Source organism: Rhinopithecus roxellana, chromosome 19 (genome assembly GCF_007565055.1).
Source record: "Rhinopithecus roxellana isolate Shanxi Qingling chromosome 19, ASM756505v1, whole genome shotgun sequence".
NCBI classification, from domain to species: Eukaryota; Metazoa; Chordata; class Mammalia; order Primates; family Cercopithecidae; genus Rhinopithecus; species Rhinopithecus roxellana.
This window is the reverse complement of record NC_044567.1, coordinates 53,111,087-53,137,698: the sequence shown is the minus strand read 5'-3', so window position 1 is coordinate 53,137,698 and position 26,612 is coordinate 53,111,087. Positions and strand designations below refer to the sequence as shown.

The window sequence follows — 26,612 nt, the reverse complement described above, 5'->3', positions numbered from 1 at the left end:
TTTTTTTTTTTTGAGATGGAGTCTCACTCTGTCGCCCAGGCTGGAGTGCGGTGGTGCGATCTCGGTTCACACCATTCTCCTGCCTCAGCCTCCCAAGTAGCTGGGACTACAGGCACCCGCCACCACACCCGGCTAATTTTTTGTATTTTTTAGTAGAGACGGGGTTTCACCGTGTTAGCCAGGATGGTCTCGATCTCCTGACCTTGTGAGCCGCCTGCCTCAGCCTCCCAAAATGCTGGGATTACAGGAGTGAGCCACCGTGCCTGGCTGAACACAGGTAATTTTCTTTCTAATAAAACCCAGAAAGAACACAAATGTTCATCAACAGGTAAATGAAAAAAAACAAAAGTGCGGTATTTTCATACAATGGAACACTATTCAACAATAACAAAGAATGAATAATTAAAACACAAAGCAACATACTAAGGTGTGGGGTGAATCTCAAAATCTATACGCTAAAAGAAGTGAAAGAAGTCAGACAAAAGGGACTCTAAGCTCTATGATTCCATTTCTATAAAAGCCTAGAAACTGCAAACTAATCTATAAAGACTGAAAGCAGATCAGCATTTAGCTGCAGAAGTGGATGGCAAAAGGGAAGAACTGCAAGGAGACATGAGGAAAGCTGTAACGATGGAAATGTTTTTTGTTAGTTTTTTTTTTTTTTACTTGAGACAGAGTCTCGCTCTGTCGTCCAGATGGGAGTGCAATGGTGTGATCTTGGCTCACTGCAACCTCTGCCTCCCAGGTTCAAGCAATCTCCTGCCTCAGCCTCCCAAGTAGCTGAGATTACAGGCATGTGCCACCATGGCCAGCTCGTTTTTTGTATTTTTATTAGAGATGGGGTTTCACCATGTTGGCCAGGCTGGCCTCGAACTCCTGACCTCAGGTGATCCACCCAATTCGGCCTCCCCAAGTGCTGGGATTACAGGCGTGAGCCACCACACCCCGCAAGGATGGAAATGTTTATGTTGATTGTGGTGATGGCTTCACAGGTGTATTCATATGTCAAAACTTACCAAAATGCTACTTTTAATGTGAGTTTACTGTACTTCCATTACACCTCAATTTGGAGGAAAAAGAAACCAAACTGAGAGGCAGCACAGCACTGTGGTTAATGGCACGAATTCTGCAGCCAAACTGCCTAGGGTTCAAATCCCAGCTCCAATCCTTGCTAACTGTGTGGAGTTGGTATGTAATAAAGCACTCAAAACACCACCACCACATAGTAACTGCTATATAAAAACTTGCCATTATTACAATAGACTATTTAGAAATTGATCACAATGAAAACTGTTACCTACCAAAATATTTGTGAGGTAACCAGATTCATACTATAAAAAAAAGACATAGTCTTAAACGTATTAGAAAATGAAGCCAGGCACGGTGGTTCACATCTGTGATCCCAGCACTTTGGGAGGCCAAAGTGGGCGGATCACCTGAGGTCAGGAGTTGAAGACCAGCCTGGCCAACGTGGCAAAACCCCACCTCTACTAAAAATACAAAAATTAGCCAGAGGTGGTGGCGCGTGCCTGTAATCCCAGCTACTCAGGAGGCTGAAGCAGAAGAATCACTTGAGCCCAGGAGGCGGAGGCTACAGTGAGCCAAGATCACACCACTGCACTCCAGCCTGGGCGACAGAGTGAGGCTACGTCTCAAAAAAAAAAAAAAAGAAAAGAAAAGAAAATGAGATAAAAGATAGTTCAACTCAAAAAGAAAAAATAATTCAAAGGAATTTCAAAGAAAGATTTAATACAGATAAAAAGAAATTATTGAATTGACTAAATATAAATAAAAATTAAAAGAACAATGAACCTATACCAAATCTGCAATAAGCCAACATAAACACAAACTTAACATAACCAAAGATTGGTGAGAAAAAACCAAAAGCAGTATCAGGATTAAGTAAAGAATATAACCACAGATAAAATAGATTATTTTGAGCTCTAAGAGAATATTTGGGCATGGGACTCAGCTGCTGGCAGGAGGCCACAAGGCTGTTTGAGTATCCTCATGATATGGCCGCTAATGTCCCCCCAAAGTGAGCAATCCAAAAGAGAGAACAAGGAGGAAGCCACAATGCCTTTGATGAAGCCATCTCTCAAGTGACAGCTGTCACTTCTACCACACTCCATTCACTAGAGGTGAATCAGCCTATACTGAAGAGGAGAATTGGAATCCACCTTTGAAGGGAGAAACAGCAAAGAATTTGTGAGCATATTCTTTTTTACTTTTTTGTGAGCATATTCTAAACTTCCCATGGATGTCATCGAAGGAACACACTATGATTTAATACTGAAACTGAACAGCCTTGACCTAGTAGTTCACACAGTAGCCAACAGATGTTGAATATTGCTGTGCTTCTCCTAAAGATTTAAGTATCACACAGCTCTCCCTGAGGACACGGTTTGGGAAACTATGCCCTTTCCACTGCAGAGTGCAAGCTTTCCAGGTGGTGCGTCAGGGGATAGCTTTCCCAACCAGAGGGAAAAGGAATACAGGAGGATGCTTTCTGCTGTTTGGAATGGCTTGACACTATCCAGGACACATTCCAGGAGAGCTGAATGACTCATACCCTGAGTTCTTATGCCAAGGAACTGTAAGACCTTTGCTTGAGAAAGCATGCAACAAACTCTAGCTTCCAAACAGCCATTCCAATCCACTGGAACCTCTCATCGTGTCAGCTGCTATTGGTAAAGTGCTACAGAGAGGTCATAAACAGATCATTTTGCTAGAAGCAAACTGCTTTACTTCACCAAGAAGTAAATGTAATACTTTCCTTGTGGACTCAGATTTGTTATGCTTTGTTGAGCTAACAGTCGTATTCTTTCTCTTCCCACTTGGTCAATCAGTATCTTTATAAACTTTTATCTTTTATTCTTTTTTATTAGAGTATAACAGACAAAATTATATAGAGTTAATGTATGACATGTTTTGATATACGTATACATTATGAAATGGTTATAAGCTAATTAACATCTATCACTTCATATATTTAAAGATATCTTAATAATAAAAAAACTAATTTCTACTTTGTTTACATTTTCAGATACTTTCATACTTCGAGAAAAGCTGCAGAGCATCCCCTATGCCCTTTACTCATCTTCCCCTATTATTAACACAGCTTATATAACCCTGGTACAACGATCAAAACTAGGTAACTAGGTAATACATACAATACCAATGCCATTCACTAATTATAGGCCCCATTTTGCCAATTGTACCAGTAATACCCTTTCTGTGGCCAGAATCCAACTGAGGATTCTACACTGCATTCAGTGTCTTTCTCACCCAAGCTGTAATACTTCCTAAATCACTCTTGTTTTTCATAACCTTGACATGTTTGAGAAACACTCTGGCTGATTATTTTGAGAAATGTCCCTCAATTTGGGTCTGATGTTTTCTCATGATTAGATTGAGGTTATCCATTAATGGCAAAAATCCTATAGAAGAGCCAGGCAGAGTGGCTCAGGCCTGAAATTCCAGCACTTTGGGTAGCTGAGGCAGGCGGGAGGATCGTTTGAGCCCAGGAGTTTGAGACCAGCCTTGGCAACATAGCAAGAGCCCATCTCTATTGAACAACTAGCCAGGGATGGTGGCGCACACCTGTACTCCCAGCTACTTGAGAGGCTGAGGTGGGAGGATCTCTTGAGCCCAGGAGTTCGAGGCTGCAGTGAGCCATGATAGCGTCACTGCGTTCCAGCCTGGGTGACAGAGACCCCATCTCAAAAACAGAAAAGAATCCTACAGCAGGGACTATGCCTCACTGCATCCCTACAGCAGGGACTGTGCCTTCACCAGTGGACCACATCAGGTACAAACATTTCACTTTTTTGAACAAGGTTTGATTCATATATCCAAATACCTTTAAAGTGTATATAATGCCTGTTGTATTTCATCAACATATGCTAAAATTCTCGTAATTAAGGCTGTGTGCAGTGGCTCACGCCTGTAATCCCAACAGGCCTTGGGGAGACCAAGGCAGGAGGATTCCTTGAGTCCAGGAGTTCAAGACCAGCCTGGGCAACACGGCAAAATCCCATGTCTACAAAAAATGAGCCAGGTATGGCAGCACACACCTGTGGTCCCAGATACTCGGGAGGCTGAGGTGGGAGGATCGCTTGAGGCCAGGAGGTCAAGGCTGCAGTGAACTATGATTGCACCATGGCACTCTAGCCTGGGTGACAGAGTGAAATCCTGTCTTAAAAAGAAAGAAAGAGGCCGGGCGCGGTGGCTCAAGCCTGTAATCCCAGCACTTTGGGAGGCCGAGACGGGCGGATCACGAGGTCAGGAGATCGAGACCATCCTGGCTAACACTGGTGAAACCCCGTCTCTACTAAAAAATACAAAAAACTAGCCGGGCGAGGTGGCGGGCGCCTGTAGTCCCAGCTACTCGGAGGCTGAGGCAGGAGAATGGCATAAACCCGGGAGGCGGAGCTTGCAGTGAGCTGAGAACCAGCCACTGCACTCCAGCCCGGGCGACAGAGCGAGACTCTGTCAAAAAAAATAGGAAGGAAGGAAGGACGGAAGGAAGGAAGGACGGAAGGACGGAAGGACGGAAGGAAGGAAGGAAGGAAGGAAGGAAGGAAGGAAGGAAGGAAGGAAGGAAGGAAATAAATATCAATTAGACAAGAACTTCAAAAGAAAAATGTGGAGTTTTTCTTACATTCTAAGATGTAAGTTTCATGCAAGCAAGAATTTAATTTTGTACACTTTGTATCCCTAACACCTTTAAAAGTGCTTACTGGCCCGGCGCAGTGGCTCAAGCCTGTAATCCCAGCACTTTGGGAGGCCGAGACGGGCGGATCACGAGGTCAGGAGATCGAGACCATCCTGGCTAACACAGTGAAACCCCGTCTCTACTGAAAATACAAAAAAATAGCCAGGCGAGGTGGCAGGCGCCTGTAGTCCCAGCTGCTCGGGAGGCTGAGGTGGGAGAATGGCATGAACCCGGGAGGCGGAGCTTGCAGTGAGCTGAGATCCGGCCACTGCACTGCACTCCAGCCCGGGCGACAGAGCAAGACTCCGTCTCAAAAAAAAAAAAAAAAGAAAGAAAGAAAAGTGCTTACCACTCAATATTTTTGATATGAATGGATTAATGTTGAAAAAACAAAACACCGATAAATTCATTAAATGATTTTATCAAGCCTGTTGGTGTGGAAAACATTTGAGCCTTTAAAATATAGCTTTTATGCTATTTATACACCTGTTTACAAGAACCTATTTCCAATCTTCCTCAAACTGCTGGCCAGCCATGAAGTGTTAGTGCTTCCAAGTATCACATAACACACAGGCTTCCCAGGCAGTCTCAGAAACTGCACCCCCAGGTTGACGCAATGAGCAGCACGGCTGGACAAAGCACACAATTCAACAGGAACAGGTCCACACATGCCACTACCACCTTGGACCTCTCCCCCATAACACATTTCAAAGATACATTTCATTAAAATGTCATAAAAAGTAAAAATGCCACATGTTCTCCTATCTGCTATCTTCACAGGTGCCTGATCTATGAAAGCCACAAAAACCTTTTGCTTTGAAGTGGATCACTCCTGAAAGCAAATCTTATGGTAGAATCAAAACACACTTATTATTTACAACTGGAGGAGAGTCTAGAGACAATTAAAGATATTAATATTCTATTTCCCTAAACTCGATAAAACTTCCTGACTCATAGTGATGAGATCTTGTGGCCAGACAGCACTGAATGAGAGCTCTACAAGTCTGGATGTACTAAAAAAGTTCAGTGTAAAACAAATTTTTTAATTCAACGTTGACATTGGCTTTTTTTGCCTTAATGGAATTTTCTGTGTTGGGTAATTTTGTTTCAGAGAGCAGTGATGTTTTATTTTCCCTCTCATTCATTTTGGTTGCAGTCACTATGTCACAATTAAAGTAAAACTGAGGAACATGAGCACTGTCTGAGTTACCTTACCTAGGACAGTATCCCAGAAGTCAGATAATGAAGAAAAAAAAAAGTAGGAATATTTCACAGCTCGGCTGCCTAACTGCTTTCTAAAACGGTCATACCTATTTATAATGTCACTGGCAATGTACAAGAATACCAATTTCATGAGCCTCACTCACAACTACTGGGATCATCCGTTTCTGATTATACAGATATCAAAACATAGTAGCTTATTCTTAACTTTGTTCTAGCAAAGTCGAATATTTTCCATGTATTTATTATCTTCTAGTCTTCATAGACATTCTGTTCATATAATGAAGATCCTATCATACATTTTGTGAAGAATGCTACATGACCTTGTAAGGTCTTCATAATTCTGTTACATATGAGGTCAAAGATACATGGCTTCAAAACACTATACTTAAAAAAAAAAAAAAAGTTATGCCTTGAGATTTCGATCACGTGGACTGGTGCCCTCCCAGTAAAAAACTATTTCCCAAGCAGATGTTTTTAGTTACTGGCATGCAGGCATCTGCACATGTGTAGGTGTGTATGTGCATTTGTATCTACAACTTTTAGTTATGGACCTCAAGTTAAATCCTCAAAATTATCATAAAGAGAGAGTTGGCTCACAGCTGGGAAACACTGACATACGTTCCCCTTAATCCATGAGATAAACACCTACTTAGCCTTTACAACACAACTCAGGTATTAGCCACCTCTGAAACCTTCCTTTATCACCCCAACTCAGTCTCTCCTCAACCTTACATCAAAGCTAACTACATTTCTGTATTTATAGCCCTGGTCTGAAATGATTTGTGAATGGCCCGTTTCCTCCAGCAGAATAATGGCTCCGTATGGCAGGGACTGTGTTATAATCATCTCAGTGTTCCTGGCACTGCACATGGAAAATAGTACCTTCTCCACTGACAAACCTTCTGAACAAAGATATAATTCACACAGACAATCACTTCGGCAAGTAGTCATAAGCAGCATAACTATGTTTTGTCAACAACAGACTGCAGATACAATGGTGGTCCCATAAAATTATAATATTCTATTTTTACTGACCTTTTCTATGTTTAGATATACGAATACTTACCATTGTGTTACTGCTGCCTATGGCATTCCACACAGTAACATGCTGTACAGGGTTGCAGCCCATGTAGATTTGTGTCAATATACTCTATGATGTTCCCACAACAAAACCACGTAATGACACATTCTCAGAACACATCCCTGTCATTCTCCTCACCATATAATTCTCACGAATATTAATAGTAGAAGTAAATTAAAATTTTGCTCTTTGTCCCTTTTTGGCCAATAGCAGTCAGGCAAGTACTAAATGACAATGCAACCTTCAGGTCGACTTTTGAAAACGACTGTTTTAAAGTCCACTTGCCACCTATTTGCTTCAATCCTACACACACACACACACACAAAATGTGATATAAAACAAGTAACAGTAAATAGGCCAAGGCAGCTATTAACTTTTTCTTTTTCTTTTTTTTGAGACAGGGTCTTGTTCTGTTGCCCAGGCTGGAATGCAGTGGTGACATCATAGCTCACTGTGGCCTCAAACTCTTGGTTCAAGAAATCCATCCCCCTCAGATTCCCAAGAAGCTGGGACTACAAGCACATGCCATCATGTCTAGCTGTTTTTTTTTTAATTTGCTGTAGAGACAGGGTCTTGCTATATTGCCCAGACTAGCCTTGAATTCCTAGGCTCAAGTGATCCTCCCACCTTGGCCTCTCAAAGTGCCAGGATTACTGGCGTGAGCCACCACACCCGGCCTTAAAATTTTTTTTAAAACATCAGTTGTACTGCATATATTTAAGCTATGCGACACAATGCTGTGGGATACATAAAGAGTAAAATGGGCACTGTGGTGAAGCAAATTAACATATCCACCATCTCATGTAGTAACCCATACTTATTAAAATTCTGAAGGCTAATGGTCATCCTTTGATGTTAAAGAAAGAATATTGTTATTCTTCCGAGTAACTGTTCTGAGTTCAGTTCTGATAGGCTAGAAAAAGTACTTTGGCCAGGCACAGTGGCTCACACCTGTAATCCCAGCACTTTGGGAGGCTGAAGCATGTGGATCACATGAGGTCAGAAGTTCAAGACCAGCCTGGTCAACATGGTGAAACCCTGTCTCTACCAAAAATACAAAAATTAGCTGGGTGTGGTGGCGGGTGCCTGTAATCCCAGCTACTCGGGAGGCTGAGGCAGGAGAATCGCTTGAACCTGGGAGGCGGGAGATTGCGGTGAGCTGAGATTGCCATCGCACTCCAGCCAGGGTGACAGAGTGTGAGACTCTGTCTTAGAAAAAAAAAAAAAAAAGTCCTTTGGCATCTACTATGAAGTTTTAAGCAATTTGACAGCAGGACTTTTTATTAGACTTGAGGGAAAAATATTTTCTGGACATGAATCCTTATTTACAGCATACTTTTTCATGAAATGAGTGTACAGAAAAATATTTACATTTTATAAATCATAAGGACATTGCAGATACTCAAATATTTATGATTTGTTAGCCAGGTATTACCTCCTAAATAGGTAGATACACAAAGTACCTAAAAGTACAACCTACTGATTCATTAATTATTTAACTAGTTTGTGGTCACCATCAATTGCTAAGAAAATTATTTACTTTCATTGAATCACAAATATTTCAAAATGAGACACCATAACCTTCTGCCAAGAGCCCTTCCACTAGCAGGTTTGTGTCCCTGATCACTCAAAGGCTCACCTGACAGGTCCAACTCTTTAGTGGAAGACAAGTTAGCCAGACTCCAGCTGTCACTGCGGGCTGCCAGGACAAACTTGTGAGCACTGATGTGCCTGTCCCCAACCTTTATCTTCAGATCGCTGATGAAGAAAAAGATCCACATATATTAGAAAAATGTCATTATACCTAGGTAAAGCTAAGATTCATAGCTGATAAACACAGGAGTATTGACCAACATACTTCTGCAAAAGGAAAAATTACAGCAAAACATTGTTTCTGTATGCTGGCACTGAATTCTGATGGGCCATCTTTATAATACGTTGCTAGAAATGTTTTCTATTTGTAAATTCTGGCTTTAATTCACATGGCATGCTCGGCTTTCAAATACATCTTCTAATGGGATTCTTACAGTGGTGAACCTACAAGTTAAGGAGGAGGATTAATATTCACATAAAAAGTAAAGATATTTTATATAGACTAAAACAAGCTAAACCATCAGGGGGAGAAAGACAGAAAGGTTAAAGCTGGTGATGACGGCTCTGAGACTACACCGCTGCTATGCCCCACAGTAATGCTTAAGCAAGGTTAAACAGAAAAAGGGTGAACAAACTGACGAGCAGCCATGAACACGGCACCCAGCATCGGGACTCCTGTTCTCACCAGAAACATTCAGACCCTAATATTGACCAATTTGACTCAACTACTTATAAAAAAATGGGCTGAGGAAAAAGCTTTCTTTTCAAAACTTGTTTCCATAATTATGACATGCCATTATATGAAACGATCTTCCTGAATAGATATTTATGTGTAACTCCGAAATGTCAAATGCTACCGGAGGAGAGCATCTGGGCAGTGAACAAAAAAGTCAAGATGACCCACTGGGCTGCCACGAGTACATGCCGTATGGCTATCCTGGCAGGAATCCAAAGTCACTGTCATCATCCTGCTGGTAGTCATATGTTTTATGTTCCTATTCAACTTTAAAGGTATTCACTAGGTTAGAAAGTCTTCGGAAACTAACTACACAAAAACCACTATATGGACAAAAAGAAAAAGAAAAATACCATTACATGAATTAACCCATCCACTAAAAGGAAACCCAGGCCAGGCGTGGGGGCTCACGCCTGAAACCTCAGCACTTTGGGAGGCCGAGGTGGGCAGATCACGAGGTTAGGAGATCAAGACCATCCTGGCTAACATGGTGAAACCCCATTTCTACTAAAAATACAAAACTTAGCCAGGCATGGTGGCAGGTGCCTGTAATCCCAGCTGGTCAGGAGGCTGAGGCAGGAGAATCGCTTGAACCCAGGAGGCAGAGGTTGCAGTGAGCTGAGATCACGCCACTGTACTCCAGCCTGAGCGACAGAGCAAGACTCTGTCTCAAAAAAAAAAAAGGAGGAAACCCCAACAGAATATTGTTTGTATATAATGCTTGACAGAGACACATTCTACCCTACAAGAGTATTGTCTACAACACACTTAATCATCATTTGAAAGTATCAACAATTCCGGTTCTATCGAAGACCAAGCGGTAACTAATGATATTAGATCACAAGATTAAGAGAGTATTTATTATTTCAAATTATTACAAACTGCTGTTAACACAGTAGAACATTATTCATGGTCAAAGAAGAAATAGGATACTCTATGTAAAACAAAACATAAAACTGTATCAGCATATCCTGTGACAAAGTGTAAAAAATTTAATGAAAACAAGAAGCTACCTACAAAGCACAAATAATTTTTAAAATCTGAATATATTTATAAAGTATTACATCCTAATAACTTAAATAGATTTTCAGTCTGTACTATTTCAACCACGAGTATAACTTGTAGCCACAAAATTATAAGAATGAATGTTTCTAGAAAATTTCTACCCCATTCATGAGTGTCAGGTCAAAATTCTCTCTTTTATAATCTGACATACCAAAGGGAAATAAAGATAAGGATTTCATCAATAATTTTTTTTTTTTTTTTTGAGACAGAGTCTCGCTCTGTCACCCAGGCTGGAGTGTAGTGGCCGGATCTCAGCTCACTGCAAGCTCCGCCTCCCAGGTTTACAAGCCATTCTCCTGCCTCAGTCTCCCGAGTAGCTGGGACTACAGGCGTCCGCCACCACGCCCGGCTAGTTTTTTTGTATTTTTTAGTAGAGACGGGGTTTCACCGTGTTAGCCAGGATGGTCTCGATCTCCTGACCTCATGATCCGCCCGTCTCAGCCTCCCAAAGTGCTGGGATTATAGGCTTGAGCCACCGCGTCCGGCCTCATCAATAATTTCTAATAATAATTTTTTAAAACACAAATGAAAACCGGAAAATCAGACAAGTCCAGTCCATGAAGATTCTATGTTGAAACAATTAAGGACCCAGTAATTTTTTTAAAAAACTTGATTCCACTCAATTAAAGAGTATTTCCTTTTAAAACATGGAAACCAGAATGTTGTAACTGGAGAGGAGATGAACAGTTTCTTGCTAGTTTCTCAAACACTTGAATAGGAAAAACTATAGGTTTGTTTGGTAAAAGAATGAGTACAGTAAGTAACTACATATAGCCATCGTTTTTAACTACCTTATGGGACAAAACTGTTCTCCTGAACTTGAAATGTAGGCCAGGCACAGTGGCACACACCTGTAATCCCAGCACTTTGGGAGGCCACAGCTAGGAGTTTGAGACCAGCCTGGGCAACATAGTGAGACTCTGTCTCTTACTAAAAAAAAAAAAAAAAAGAAAGAAAGAAAAGAAAGGCTACCGGTTTCTTCCACATTTCTCAACTTAAAAAATTTTAAAACCTATTCATCAGTCATTCCAGCTACTAAGATGCACATAAAAATACTATTTAAATTTTTCAGCAAAATGCATGTTATGGGATAAAGGTATTTTTTCCCCTACGTTGGTAAAAGATGTCTGCTTTAGAAATTGATTTCTCAGCCGGGCGCGGTGGCTCAAGCCTGTAATCCCAGCACTTTGGGAGGCCGAGACGGGCGGATCACAAGGTCAGGAGATCGAGACCATCCTGGCTAACACTGTGAAACCCCATCTCTACTAAAAAAATACAAAAAACTAGCCGGGCGTGGTGGTGGGCGCCTGTAGTCCCAGCTGCTCGGGAGGCTGAGGCAGGAGAATGGCGTGAACCCGGGAGGCGGAGCTTGCAGTGAGCTGAGATCCGGCCACTGCACTCCAGCCTGGGCGACAGAGTGAGACTCCGTCTCAAAAAAAAAAAAAAAAAAAATTGATTTCTCAATTTCAGTTACCACATCTCGACAGCTTAGTCCCCTAGGAAGACTCCGTTCCCTATCTGATATTCAATTGTAGATAACATAGAGTTTCAGTCTTCTTTAGATAAAGGGCAGGCTCTTTTTTTGCGAGATGGAGTCTCACTCTGTTGCCCAGGCTGGAGCACAGTGGCGTGATCTTGGCTTACTGCTGCAACCTCCGCCTCCTAGGTTCAAGCGACTCTCCTGCCTCGGCCTCCTGAGTAGCTGGGATTACAGGCGAGTGCCACCACGCTCTGCTAAATTTTTGTATTTTTAGTAGAGACAGGGTTTCACCATGTTGGTCAAACTGTTCTCGAACTCCTGACCTCATGATCCGCCCACCTCAGCCTCCCAAAGTGCTGGGATTACAGGTGTGAGCCACCGCACCCAGCCTTTTTTTTCTATTTTTTAAAAAGACAGGATCTCACTCCATCCTCCAGGCTGGAGTGCAGTGGCGTGATCTCAGCTCACTGCAACCTCCACCTCCCGGATTCAAGCAAGTCTCCTGCCTCAGCCTCCTGAGTAGCTGAGATTACAGGCACATGCCACTAAGCCCAGCTAATTTTTGTAATTATAGTAGAGACAGGGTTTCACCATTTGGCCAGGCTGGTCTCGAACTCATGGCCTCAAGCGATCCACCTGCCTCAGCCTCCCAAAGTGCTGGGATTACAGGCGTGAGCCACCACACCTGGCCTAGGGCACGTTTCAGAAGCTGAAGGGAGACTTGTTGGAGTCATAAGATCATACCATAACTAGCTAAAAAGTGACAGGAAGAAAACTGCCCAGTCTCATTCCCATTGTCTCCGAGGACTTCAACACAATGAATGTGAAATAAAATTACTAATCAACTGATAAGCAATTGAAAAACTAAACGATGGGAGTTCTAATGGGAAAGAGCCTCAAAGAGTAGGAGAGGTATGTCTGTAACAGGAAAACATCAGGCTTCCCCGGGCCAGTAATAAACAAAGTTTTCACTTGTTCATGGAAGAAGAGGAAAAATAAGACAATGGATTATGTTTTACAAGAAGCTGTATCTATTGAATTTATAGAACTATCCTTTACTCAGAATATATGCTTCCCTTTTTCTGTAATAGATTATTCTTTCATTTAGAAAGGTCTCAGATAACAGTAATTTTGAATCCTGAGTTATTGTATTGTTATTTGCATCCTCTAAATTTTGATTTTTTTTTTTTTTAAGACAGTCTTACTCGATCACCCAGGCTGGAGTTGCAGTAGCACAATCTCGGCTCACTGCAACCTCCACCTCCCAGGCTCAAGCAATTCTTCTGCCTCAGCCTCCTAGGTAGCTGGGACTAGAGGTGTGTGCCACCATATGTGGCTAATTTTTTTATTTTTAGTAGAGATGGGGTTTTGTCATGTTGGTCAGTCTGGACTCAAACTCCTGACCTCAGGTGATCCACCTGCTTCGGCCTCCCAAAGTGCTGGGATAACGGGTGTGAGCGATCTATTTAAAATGTCGTAATTTATTTGAAAATTTACTAAGTCTTATGTAGACTGAGCTTCTATCTCCCTAGCGGCTCAAGTCCTTCCTTCTTATGTCTATTCACATCTGTGTTTCTTTGCCAGATCCAGCATCCCAATTCAGTCTTTCATCATTGCTGTTCTGGACTATACGCAACATCACAGGTGCTCACCCTGCTCTTTTCTCTTTATAATTTCACCCACATAACATTAGCATGCCTTTTTTTTTTTTTTTTTGAGACAGAGTTTCACTCTGTTGCCCAGGCTGGGGTGCAATGGCACAATCTCAGCTCACTGCAACCTCCGCCTCTCCGGTTCAAGCGATCCTCCTGCCTCAGCCTCCCGAGTAGCTGGGATGACAGGCATCCGCCACCAGGACCGGCTAATTTTTTGTATTTTTAGTAGAAACAGGGTTTCATCATGTTAGCCAGGCTGGTCTCAAACTCCTGACCTCAGGTAATCTGCCCGCCTTGGCCTCCCAAAGTGCTGGGATTACAGGCCTGAGCCACCGCACCCAGCCCCAAGCTTCTAACAGAAACTGTATGGCTCCAGAGTTCAACCTCAACCATCGTGACGCACCCTCCAACTAGTTCCAAGACTGTTTTGCTTTGACCATCTCAAGAGAAACGGACGTTTGCCCTCTGAATTCCTAGACATGTCCGCCAATTCCTGCTTAATTAGCAATGCTGTCACCATGACTCCTACACTATGCTGAAGATAAGCCTTAAACAAGAGATAAAAATCTTGCCTCAGGCCGGGCATGGTGGCTCACACCTGTAATCCCAGCACTCTAGGAGGCCGAGGCAGACGTACCTCAGGAGATCAAGACCAGCCTGGCCAACATGTTGAAACCCCGTCTCTACTAAAAATACAAAAAATTAGCCGGGCGCAGTGGTGTGTGCGTCTGTAGTACCAGCTACTCAGGAGGCTGAGGCAGGAGAATTGCTTGAACCCGGGAAGCAGAGGCTACAGTGAGCCGAAATCTCGCCACAGCACTCCAGCCTGGGCAACAGAGCGAGACTTCGTCGTAAAAACAATAACATAAAATAAAAAAATAAAAATCTTGCCTCAAGGAGCTTCTGTTCTAGGGAATAAAGATGTGCTAATATCCTCAATGGAGAGAAATAAATTCCGGAAGAAAGTGAATGAGAAAAGTTGTAGTGTGGCCCAGGAATAAAGCCAAAGGCCTTCGGTGTCCAGGAGCCCCGCTCACCTGTACTGCTCCTGCTCGTAGAGGTCTGCCACGATCGCCAGCAGGCGGCTGATGAAGGACTCACTGCTGCTTTCCTTGTTTGCCTGCGCAGCCAGGAGAGTGCAGCGTTTCTCTGTCTCTGCCAGTTTCTTCTGCAGCTTGACATACTCTTGTCGTAGAAGCATCAAGTGCTTCTCCAGCTTGGCCACCTCCTCTGCAGGGAAAAGAAAGAACCAGGTTTACCGTGGCCAGTGTAAAGCAGGCGCATTCGTTAGTCCCTCATCCCACCGATGGGAACGCTCCCCAAGTGACCGGCCACCTGACAGTTCTACTATTTCTCAGTGATAGTCCCACAGGATCAAGAATGGCTTTGATGGCTGGGTACGGTGGCTCACACCTGTAATCCCAAAACTCTGGGAGTCCCAAGCAGGGGGAATCACTTGAGCCCAGGAGTGTGAGACCAGCCTGGACAACATACTGTCTCTACTTTTTAAAATATTCATTAAAAATAAAAAATAAAAATAAAAATAAAAATAACAAAGAATGGCTTTGTTTCAGGGTGCTGGTCATTGAAGCAAGGAGACCATCATGGTTACAGGGATTTCTCCTCTCAGCAGCTCAGTATTATACAGTATATGACAATGAAGAGATGTACATAAAGATGCTGACGGGCACCTGCCCTGCAAATCCTTTACCATAAAGCCAGGAGTCTCCAGGAGAAAAGGCTACCAAAATCACCTAGATTTTTTGAAACCACTAACAGTAATAACAATTTCCTAATTTTGACATGTTCTTCTAAAAGCTTTACATAAATTACCTCATTTAATCTCCCTTTTTTTTTTTTTTTTTTTTGAGACGGAGTCTCGCTCTGTCACCAGGCTGGAGTGCAGTGGCACGATCTAGGCTCACTGCAACCTCTGCCCACTGCAACCTCCGCCTCCTGGGTTCAAGCAATTCTCCTGCCTCGGCCTCCCTGGGACTACAGGCACGTGCCACCACGCCTGGCTCATTTTTTGTATTTTCAGTAAAGACAGGGTTTCACCATGTTAGCCAGGATAGTCTCAAACTCCAGACCTTGTGATCCACCCGCCTCGGCCTCCCAAAGCGCTGGGATTACAGGCGTGAGCCACCACACCTGGCCTTTTTTTTTTTTTTTTTTAAAGACATGAGGGTCTCACTATGTTGCCCAGGCTAGACTCAAACTCCTGGACTCCACTGTTCCCCCTGCCTCAGCCTCCCACAGCTGGGACCACAGGCACATCCCACTGTGCCCAGCTTCATATCATCTTCAGGACAAGCCTATGAGGTAAGTACTGCTATATACCAGCCCCATTTTATAGAGGAGGAGGACACTGGGGCACAGAGAGGTTACAGATTTCCCCTGGGTTGCAAGGCTGGTGAGAGGACGGGCTGGGATCTGAGCCCAACATTCTTATTCCAGGGCCTGTGATCATATTAATCACACTCCCCAACCCTGGCACCTGTCCCCCTTCAGGTGAGGAGCAGGGCAGTTAATAACGGTTCAGATGGAGGCATGTCATCTTCCACAGGCGCGCTGGGGCAGGTTCAAAGGTTGAGAACCACTGTATTTGATTGATTAAATTCAACAAGCATTTATCAAGTGTCCACTAGGTGCTGGACACTGCACGATGGTAAGCGCACTCTGACATACCTGTCCTCGGAGCCCTGAGTTACTGATAAAAACAAAGATAAACAATTTTTTCTTCTTTTTTTTGAGACAGAGTCTCACTCTGTCATCTGGGCTAGAGTGCAGTGGTGCAATCTTGGCTCACTGCAACCTCTATCTCCTGGGTTCCAGGGATTCTTCTGCTTCAACCTCCCAAGCAGCTGGGATGACAGGTGGGCACCACCAAGCCTGGCTAATTTTTGTATTTTTAGTAGAGACAGGGTTTTGCCATGTTGGCCAGGCTGGTTTCAGACTCCTGGCCTCAAGTGATCCACCCACCTTAGCCTCCCAAAGTGCTGGCATTATAGGCATGAGCTACCATGCTCAGTCATAAGTCAAAAAACTTTAGTTATAATTCATAATTAAAATAATTGTAACAGTCAAATGCAAAACTACAGCTCGACATTGAGAGCGAGAAGGTGAAAACAGCTATGAACGCCTATGCAGCAAGTTAACTGAAGAGGCCGGGAAATGCTTCCCTGAGGAAGCAGCCATGAAACTTCTCCTTTGCCTGAGCTCTGGAGTCTTAAGAACGGATGAGATGGGATTTATGCAACCATGCAAATTGGCAGCTTTATCAGTCAAGGTCTCTGTGGCTCCACAGTGCTGCTACAATCATCCTCTGGGCCCTGGCCCCTTCACCCCTCCCTCTTCCACACCACAGACATTCCAAATCTTGACACTGCCCTGAGGCCCATCTCCCATCCAACCTGCCTCATTCCATGCCAATACCCTGAGAAAACTGAGCTACTGACAATAACTCCCACCGTCCCAGCAATGATTCCCATCTCCCCTTTGCTTCCTAAGACAGGGTATATCCTTCCTACCCAAGTTTAATCCCACTGTGTGCTCCCTAAATCTCATCACTCTCCTCACTCCTCAGGACCTTTGCTTTATCATCAACCACCCCATCTCCGAACTCCAGTCTCTCTTTCAACTGGGTGGTTCTAGTCAACATATAAGCCAGTTTAAGTCTCTTATCTATTAAAGCACCCCACTTCCACATCACATCTGAAACCCTCAGCCCCGCCATCTCTAGCTACCATACACCATTGTCTCACCTGCCATTCCCTCTTCTGTCCCCACCATCCCCTTGAAACTCCTTTCACCCATGAACTTCTAATTGCCAAGTCCAATGGACTCCTGCCAGTGGTTCTCCTCCTAGACCTATGACACCACATCACATTGTTGTCCATCCCTTCTCTTATTTTAGCAACCACAGCAACCACAACACCACCCTCTGATTCTGGTTCTCTGTCTCTTTCACATGCTTCCCTGCATCCTTTCCCAACCTTTCCTTTTTCTTTTTCTTTTCTTTTTTTTTTTTTTTTTAAAGAAATCGGGTCTCTGTCACTCAGCCTGGAGCACAGTGCCACAATCCCAGCTCATCACAGCCTCAAACTCCTCAAACTCCTGAACTCAAGTGATCTTCCCACCTCAGCCTCCAGAGTAGCTAGGACTACAGGTGCTTGCCACCAGGCCTGGCTAAATTTTCAATTTTTTGTAGAGATGGGGTATCACTATGCTGCCAGGCCTGGTCTCAAACTCCTGGGCTCAAGTGCTCCTCCTGACTCAGCCTCCCTAGTACCTGGGACCACAAGTGTGTGCCGTCACACCTGGCTATCAATTTTTAAATTTTTTGTACAGATGGGCCTTGCTATGTTGCCAGGGCTATGTTGCCTTGCACTCCCAGGCTCAAGCGACCCACCTGCCTCTGCCTCTAGAGTAGCTAGGAGCAGAGTTGTCCATACTTAGGAGGCTGAGGCAGGAGGATTTCGTTGAGCTTAGGAGGTTCAGGCTGCAAAGAGCCGAGAGTGTGCTACTGTACTCCAGCCTGGCAACAGAGCAAGACCCTGTCTCAAAAAAAAACCAACCAGCCGGGTCCAGTGGCTTATGCCTGTAATCCTAGCACTTTGGGGCCGGGCGCGGTGGCTCAACCCTGTAATCCCAGCACTTTGGGAGGCCGAGACGGGCGGATCATGAGGTCAGGAGATCGAGACCATCCTGGCTAACATGGTGAAACCCCGTCTCTACTAAAAATACAAAAAACTAGCCGGGCGACCTGGCGGGCGCCTGTAGTCCCAGCTACTCGGGAGGCTGAGGCAGGAGAATGGCGTGAACCCGGGAGGCGGAGCTTGCAGTGAGCTGAGATCTGGCCACTGCACTCCAGCCTGGGCGACAGAGCAAGACTCCGTCTCAAAAAAAAAAAAAAAAAAAAAAAAAAAAAAAAAAAATCCTAGCACTTTGGGAGCCTGAGGCGGGCAGATCACAAGGTCAGGAGTTCAAGATCAGCCTGGCCAATATGGTGAAACCCAATCTCTACTAAAAATATGAAAATTATCTGGGCGTGGTGGCACGCAACTGTAGTCCCAACCACTCGGGAGGCTGAGGCAGAAGAATTGCTTGAACCTGGGAGGCGAAGGTTGCAGTGAGCCAAGATCGTGCCACTGCACTCCAGCCTGGTCGACAGGACACTCCATCTCAAAAAATAAACAAACAAAACAACCAAACAAAGAAAAAAGTTATGAGTAATAGAGAAGACAGGCAATTAAGCCAATGCAGTAAACCCTGAGCACTCTGATAGGGGATACAAATGGAGTGTGGTGGGAGACCTCCTGGTTTAAGCCAGCGTAAAGAAAATGTTCCAGAAAAGCAGTATCTTACTTCAAAAGATGTAAATAAAGCCTGTAATTGTTTGTAGCATACTGGACCCAGGAAATGCAAGAAAAGGTTCCAATCTTTTATTCTCTTGGTCAGATTATCCTTTTAAGCTTGTATCAGTCAACAGATTTGTCAAACAGACAAAGTACATAAACACTGTACATTTCTCTGTAAGAAATACAAATAATTATGAGCCCAAGCCTCGCCCTCTCCTCCAAGAGTTCACTGACAAAAATGTCAGCCACTCACCAGCTTCTATGCAAGTTAACTGAAAAGGATGGCTATAGTATACACCACATCTCGCTAGTTCAACCTGGTGGCTGCAAAATTATATCCCACTTGCCAAGAGACAGCCTCCAAGTTTCCGCTGTGGTAACCTTTTCTTCCATAAGCAACCTGAACCCTCTAACTGTGGTTTTAATCACACCATATTCTACCCAACCTACATCTTTTCCTCCTCAACAACTCCAACCCAGCATGACTATAGCTGGCTGGGGAATTTCCATTTCACTTAAACTGTCAATCTGCATATATTTATGCACTAAGCATTCTGGCAGATTAGGAGCTGCCTCTTTTAAGAGTTAAAAGGGCAATCTAGGCTGGGTGTCGTGGCTCACACCTGTAATCCTAGCACTTTGAGGGGCCAGGCAGGAGGATCTCTAAAGCCCAGGAGTCTGAGACCAGCCTGGGCAACACAGCAATTTTTTGTTTTTTTCATAAAAAAACCGAAAAAATTAGTTGGGTGTGGTGGCACACACCTGTAGTCCCAGCTACTTGGGAGGCTGAGGTGGGAGGATTGCTTGAGCTCAGGAGGTCGAGGCTACAGTGATCTGTGATCATGCCACTGTGCTCCAGCCTGAGCAACAAAGCAAGACTCTATATCAAAAAGGGTGGGTGGGGGGGCAACCTAATTAGCACCTATTCCAAACAAAGTTATCAAAGCAGTATCAAATGTAGAATCAAAGTCGTATCTACAAGGAGCTCAGAAATAAGAAGGGCAAGAACAAAACTAACAGTCACAAAGAAGCTGGATACTGATTTATGTGCTAAGGTGTTGCAGCCCTGGCAAACACTCAAATAGAAGATCTTAGATCCTGAGTGTAAAATAAGAGAAAAAAAAAAAAAGATCTGTGGAAGACCTTCAGGTGAGCTAGAATCAAAAGGACGTAGGTAACAGGTGAAATTATAGGAACATCTGCCTTCAAGAATGGAAAATTAGGCCGGGTACAGTGGCTCATGCCTGTAACCCTAGCACTTTGGGAGGCCAAGGTGGGTGAGTCACTTGAGATTAGGAGCTTGAGACCAGCCTGGGCAACATGGCAAAACCCCATCTCTACAAAAAAATACAAAAATGAGCCAGGGGTGGAGGTGGGCACCTGTAGTCCCAGCTCTCAGGAGGCTGAGGTGGAAGGATTGCTTGAGCCTGGGAGGTGGAGGCTGCGGTGAGCTGAGATCACACCACAGCACTCCAGCCTGGACGACATAGAGACCCTATATTTAAAAAAAAAAAAAGACTGGAAAGTTGCTGATTCCTCTATCTAAGCCTTCAAGTGGAGGAGATCCTGAAAGCTGTTTCCAGCCATCTTCCCCCTCTGCTCTCTAGGAAACCATACACATTTCCTTAAACATCAGTTACACACATAAATTCTAAACTCTACAGCAACAGCCCCAGTCTCTCCACAGAATTCCTGATTCAAATACGTAGCAGCTGCCTGGACAACGACACAAGATATAAACTACCAAGGGAATGAGCAGAGAAGAGGCAAGATAAAAGCAGGGCTTTGGCATGATTTGGGACTCTTAGTCACAAAATTACAGATGCTCCCCCACCCGGCAGCTTTTGTCGGGGAAACCCAAAGGATCACAAAAGTACTCAGGAAGCTTATGAGCACTTACCAGTGCTACCTCAATTGCCATACCATTTCATAGCATAATGGAGGAGCGTGAGCACTTACCAGTGCTACTTCAATTGCCATACCATTTCATAGCATAACGGAGGAGTGCTTATGGCTGAGACATTACCAGCCTGTGGGGAATACTGTCTGCTTACAAACAACAACGCAACTGTGTCCTTGAAGTGTCACCAAGCTGAACAGTTCTTGCAAGAAAAAGTACAAAATTATCATTCTGAGCAATAATGGAGAGAGAATTTACAAGGCACAGGTTCTAGGGCGAGACTGACTGGGATCAAACCTAGTCTGGATACACCTTAGGCAGGTGACTCATTCTCTTCATCTGTAAGGATGCTGTAAACACTGAAAGTGCTAATACACGTAATAACCTTAGAATACAACCTGTCCCGCAGTAGGTGGTCAAAAGATCTTAGCTATTATTACAATTCTTAGAAAGGCAACCCAGGGTAGTCAGTCCTGTGCTGTAAGATTCTCCCTGCACGCTGATAGCCCAGAGCATGCATTTCAGAGCCTCACTGACTGGGTTTGACCCCAGCTTACCCATTTACTAGCTGTGTGACCTTGGGCAAGTTACTTACTCCTCTCTGTGCTTCAGTCTTCTCACATGGAAAATGAGACTAATGATATTATCTTAGAGCAGGGGTCCCCAACCTCCAGGCCGTGGACGGGTACTAGCTTGTGGCCTGTTAGGAACTGGGCCACACCCAGCAGGAGGTGAGCTGCGGGCGAGCCACCGTGCCCACCTGAGCTTGGCCTCCCGTCAGATGAGCAGCAGCATTAGATTCTCAAAGGAGCGCGAACCCTACTGTGAACTGCGCACGCGAGGAATCTAGGCTGCACGCTCCTTATGAGACTCTAATGCCTGATGATCTGAGGTGGAACAGGTTCATCCTGAAACTACTCCCTTCTCTACTCCATCTATGGAAAAACTGTCTTCCACAAAACCAGTCCCTGGTGCCAAAAAGATTGGGGACCACTGTCTTAGAGAACGATGTGGAAAGTCATTAGGATAGGTTACATCACTCGGAACAGTGTCTGGTTTAGTAAGATTTACCACTGCTGCTGCTTCTCCGCCTACTTATTCTTCATCCAGTGCCCAGTTTTCAGCCGTGGTTTTTTCTTTGTCCCCTTCCAACTTTCATTTGAAAAGCAAGCCTAGAAATTTAATTAGCTGGGCATGGTGGCGCTGCAGTCCCAGAGATGATGCCACTGCATTCCAGCCTTTGAGACAGAGACAGCCTGTCTCAAAAAAGGAGAGGAGAGAGGAGAGGACAGCAAACCTGGAAATTTAAATAATAGATAAAACCTAGAGTTTCACGAAAAAAGCTACACTAAGTATCAGTGAAGAATCCCAGGAACTTCCAATTTCCAAATAATATCTATCTGTTCTCCATGAGTGCAGTCTATGGTCAGACTTTCAGTAAGTATCCTTTCTGATAGTTCATCACTGTTGAGTTAACAAAGCATGCTTAAGACAAAAAAAATCTGCATTCATTATGAATAGCCTAAAATAAAGACTGTAATGTCTATTGCAAAAAAGTAGTTAATCAGCAAATTACCTCTTCAGAAGTTACATGGCACAGTCAGGAGAGAAACCAAGAATGACTTTTAGAACACTCTTCCTTTTAGTTCAGGAGTTGGCAAACTTTCTGTAAAGGGCTAGATAGCCAATATTTTAGCTCTGGGAGCCACACAGTCTCTGTGGCCCTACTCCACTCTGCCAGTTGTAAAACAAAAATACAAATGAAGGAGTGTGGCTGTTTCCCTAAAAATACTTTATTTATGAACACTGAAAATGGAATTTCATGTAATTTTCATATCATGATACATTGTTTTGATTTTTCTTCAACCAGTTTAAAATATTTAAAATACAGTTCATATGTATAAGCTATTTTTATATGTTACATCTATAACATATAAACAAATTCTTAGCTTAAGGACTGCACAGAAACAAGTCAACAGGTTTCAGGTCAGATTTGGCTGAGAGGCCACACAAGCCCTGCTCCCCTGCTGGTGATTTTAAAGAATTAGGATGTTAAAATGACACCCAGAGCCAAATGAAAGGGCAGAAAGCAGTTCATCTATCTGGAAGGCCTAGAGTTCTGAAACCTCTCACTTCTCACCACACCCTAAGTCACAACAGCAGCCACTGCATCTTCAAAATATGCCTCTCTCCAAGCTTACCTCCTCACCCTCAGAAACAGGCTCACAGTACCGCCTCCCACACCCCTAGACAAATACTCTTCCACACAGTTCTGCTCTTGACTGCCCAGTCTATCATACTTTTTGCCTTCTCCACCAATTTCTTTCTTTCTTTTTTTTTTTTTTTTTTTTTTGAGACGGAGTCTTGCTCTGTCGCCCAGGCTGGAGTGCAGTGGCCGGTTCTCAGCTCACTGCAAGCTCCGCCTCCCAGGTTTACGCCATTCTCCTGCCTCAGCCTCCTAGTAGCTGGGACCACAGGCTCCCGCCACCTCGCCCGTCTATTTTTTTTTTTGTATTTTTTAGTAGAGACGGGGTTTCGCCGTGTTAGCCAGGATGGTCTCGATCTCCTGACCTCGTGATCCGCCCGTCTCGGCCTCCCAAAGTGCTGGGATTACAGGCTTGAGCCACCGCGCCCGGCCTACTCCACCAATTTCTGAAGAGTCCTCTTTAGTCACTACTTCCTCCCTTGCCTCCTGAACCTTCTGAAACTTAGCTCCTACCCACATCCCTCTGCTAAACAGTCACAATGATCAAATCACCCACTTTGATGACCTTTTCCATATTCTTCAAGCTCCTCAACCTCTCTGTAGCCTCTCAATCACCCCATTCTTAAAACTCTTGTTTTGGCTTCCTAACTCTGTACTCTAGCTTTCTTCCTAACCTCGTTACAGACCCTTCATCTATTCTGACTACCCACTTTCTAAAAAGGCAAGTGCTGCAAGGTTCACACCTACAACGGAACTTTTCCTAAATCTTCTTCTTTGAATGTGGTCTCATGCACACCCATAACTTTACTGTCACTGCTATAAAAATGGACCCAAATCTCTCTTTCCTTCAACAGCTCCTGCTGAAAGAATGATCGACTGGTACTATAAACTCAACAAGTCCAAAATCAAACTTCGTATCTTCCTCAAATCAAAGTCTTCTTCCTACTTCATTTCATGTTATCAAAGCCCTAAGTTATCAATGTACAGGCTGTGGTAATGCGTTTATATAGCACACCAAACATACAAACTATTTAGAGATAAATTTAACACAATGTGCAATGCATGCGCACTGAACACTATAAAACACTGCTGATAGAAATGAAAGGCAACCTAAATAAACAGGGTGATATATACTACGCTCGTGGATTGGAAGGCTCAATAGCTCAGTACTATTAAGATGTCAGGTCTCTCCAAATTGGTCTATAGATTCAACACCTTCCCAATAAAAATCCCAGCAAACTATTTTTGTAGAATTTGAAAGAATGATTCTAAATTTTTTTTCTTAGAAAGAGGGTCTCCCTCTGTCACCCAGGCTGGGGTGCAGTGGCCTGATCACAACTCACTGCAGCCTCGAACTCCTGGGCTCAAGTGATTCTCCTGCCTCAGTCTTCCAAACAGGGAGAACTATGGGTGAGCACCACCGCACCTGGCCAATTGTTTTGTAGAGACAGGGTCTCAGTATGGCGCCCAAGCTGGCCTTGAATGCCTGGCCTCAAGGGATCCTCCCACTTTGGTCTTTTAAACTGCTGGGATTACAGGCATGCACAAGCACAGGCAGCTGATTCTAAAATTTGGGTGGAAATGCAAAGTTCCTAGAATAGCCAAAAAAATTCTGCGTGGGGGGAAAGAAAAAGGTTTAGCATTTACCTGACGCAAGGCTGCGTATAAAGCTACAGTAAATAGGACAGCATCGTACTGGCATCAAGACAGATATCCAGAGCAATGGAATATAACGGAATCCAGGAATAGACTCTGACATATACAAATGCTCTGACAGTGGTGTCAAGGCAGTTCAATGAGTAAAGAGCAATGGGACCAGAACAATTGGAGATCTATATGGAAAACGCAAATCCCTATTCCTGGATACATATGAAAACTATGTTTTTGGATCCCTATTCCAAATCCCTATTCCTGGATACATATAAAAACTAACTCAAAATCACACATATCTAAATGGAAGGGTTAAAACTGTAGCCCTTCTAGGCCGGGCATGGTGGCTCACGCCTGTAATCCCAGCACTTTGGGAGGCCGAGGCAGACGGATCACGAGATCAGGAGATCAAGCCCATCCTGGCTAACATAGTGAAACCCCAACTCTACCAAAAATACAAAAATTAGCCAGGTGTGGTGGCGGGCGCCTGTAGTCCCAGCTACTCGGGAGGCTGAGGCAGGAGAATCACTTGAATCCGGGAGGCAGAGGCTGCAATGAGCCGAGATCGTGCCACTGCACTCCAGCCTGGACCACAGAGTGAGATTCCATGGAAAAAAAAAAAAAAAAAAAAGCAGAGGGAGATTTGACCCACTCAGAGTAGAAGGTCACGTGAACACAGAACAGAGAGAAATTTGAAGATGCTGTCCTTGAAGCCTAGAATGACGCAGCCAATAGCCAAGGAACGTGAGCAGCCTCTTGCAGGTGGAAGAATCAGGAAAAAATTTTCTCCTAGAGCCTCCAGAGGGAATAGGGTCCTACTGAGACCTTGATTTGAGACCAGCGATGCTGATTTCAATCAGACTTCTGTCCTCCAGAATCATAAGAACACGTTTCTGTTGTTTTAAGCCATCTAGCTTGTGGAAATCTGTTATAGCAGCCACAGGAAACTAAAACAGCTATACTTACAAACAAAAAATTCTGTTTAGTGGAAGATTTTAATGCCCTGGTAACTTTTTGCCAGATTAGTGTCAACATTTGATGGGGTAAAAGGAAATGTACACTTTCCTGTCATATTTTGCAATAAAGAGAAAGAGGGAATTAGTACTTTTTGTCTCCCATGGCAGTTAAGTTCTTCACATTCATCATCTCAGATTCTAACTATATTGAAAAAGGAATATACTAACAGTGAAATTCACTTGGGTTAAGTGGGTTGCCTAAAATCACACAATTAGCAGAAGGCAGACTCGAGATTTGGGATCTCAAGCCAGAGCCCATCCCATTAATACCATGATGCCAGATTTCAGCTCCAATATCAGAACATCAAGATCAGTCATTAATGAATGCAGGAACTAAATGAGCTCCTTCCATTTCCTACCGTAAATGCACTCTACTGCCCTCTGGCCACTCCAGTTCTAACCCGCACGGTATTCGGTGTTTTTCGGTTACCACCACCCTGGCATTGCCTTTCTCTACATTCCTATAGTTCTTCTATTCTAGCCAAAACTTCAGCACTGAATTAGTGTTTGTCACGTAATTTTTTTTTTTTTTGAGACAGAGTTTCGCTTGTCGCCCAGATTGGAGTGCAATGGTGCGGTGCGATCTTGGCTCACTGCAACCTCTGCCTCCCGGGTTCAAGCAATCTCCTGCCTCAGCCTCCTGAAGTAGCTGGGATTACAGGCGCCTGCCCCCACGCCCAGCTAATTTTTTTGTACGTTTAGTAGAGGCAGGGTTTCATCATGTTGGCCAGGCTGGTCCTGAACTCCTGACCTCAGGTGATACCTGGCCTCCATCTCCCAAAATGCTGGGATTACAGGCATAAGCCACCATGCCAGGCCTATTCATGTAATTCTTTAATGACTAAATGACTTTATTCCTATTCTGCTTTAACTATGTCCATCAGATAAAAGAGAAATGATTGTAAAGGTTGTGATAACATTCTATTTGG

General features: G+C 43.9%; 1 protein-coding gene across 2 annotated transcripts in view; it reads right to left on the bottom strand.

The window, feature by feature from the left end:
• Nucleotides 1-26,612, bottom strand: part of ANKFY1 (ankyrin repeat and FYVE domain containing 1) — a 99,343-nt gene that overhangs the window by 64,465 nt on the left and 8,266 nt on the right. For both annotated transcript variants that reach the window (XM_010382188.2, XM_030922818.1), the window contains exons 2-3: nucleotides 14,589-14,781; nucleotides 8,662-8,780 (exon numbers count right to left, since the gene is read on the bottom strand). In XM_010382188.2, coding sequence (XP_010380490.2) covers nucleotides 8,662-8,780; nucleotides 14,589-14,781 — 312 coding nt within the window. The remainder of the gene's footprint in view (nucleotides 1-8,661; nucleotides 8,781-14,588; nucleotides 14,782-26,612) is intronic.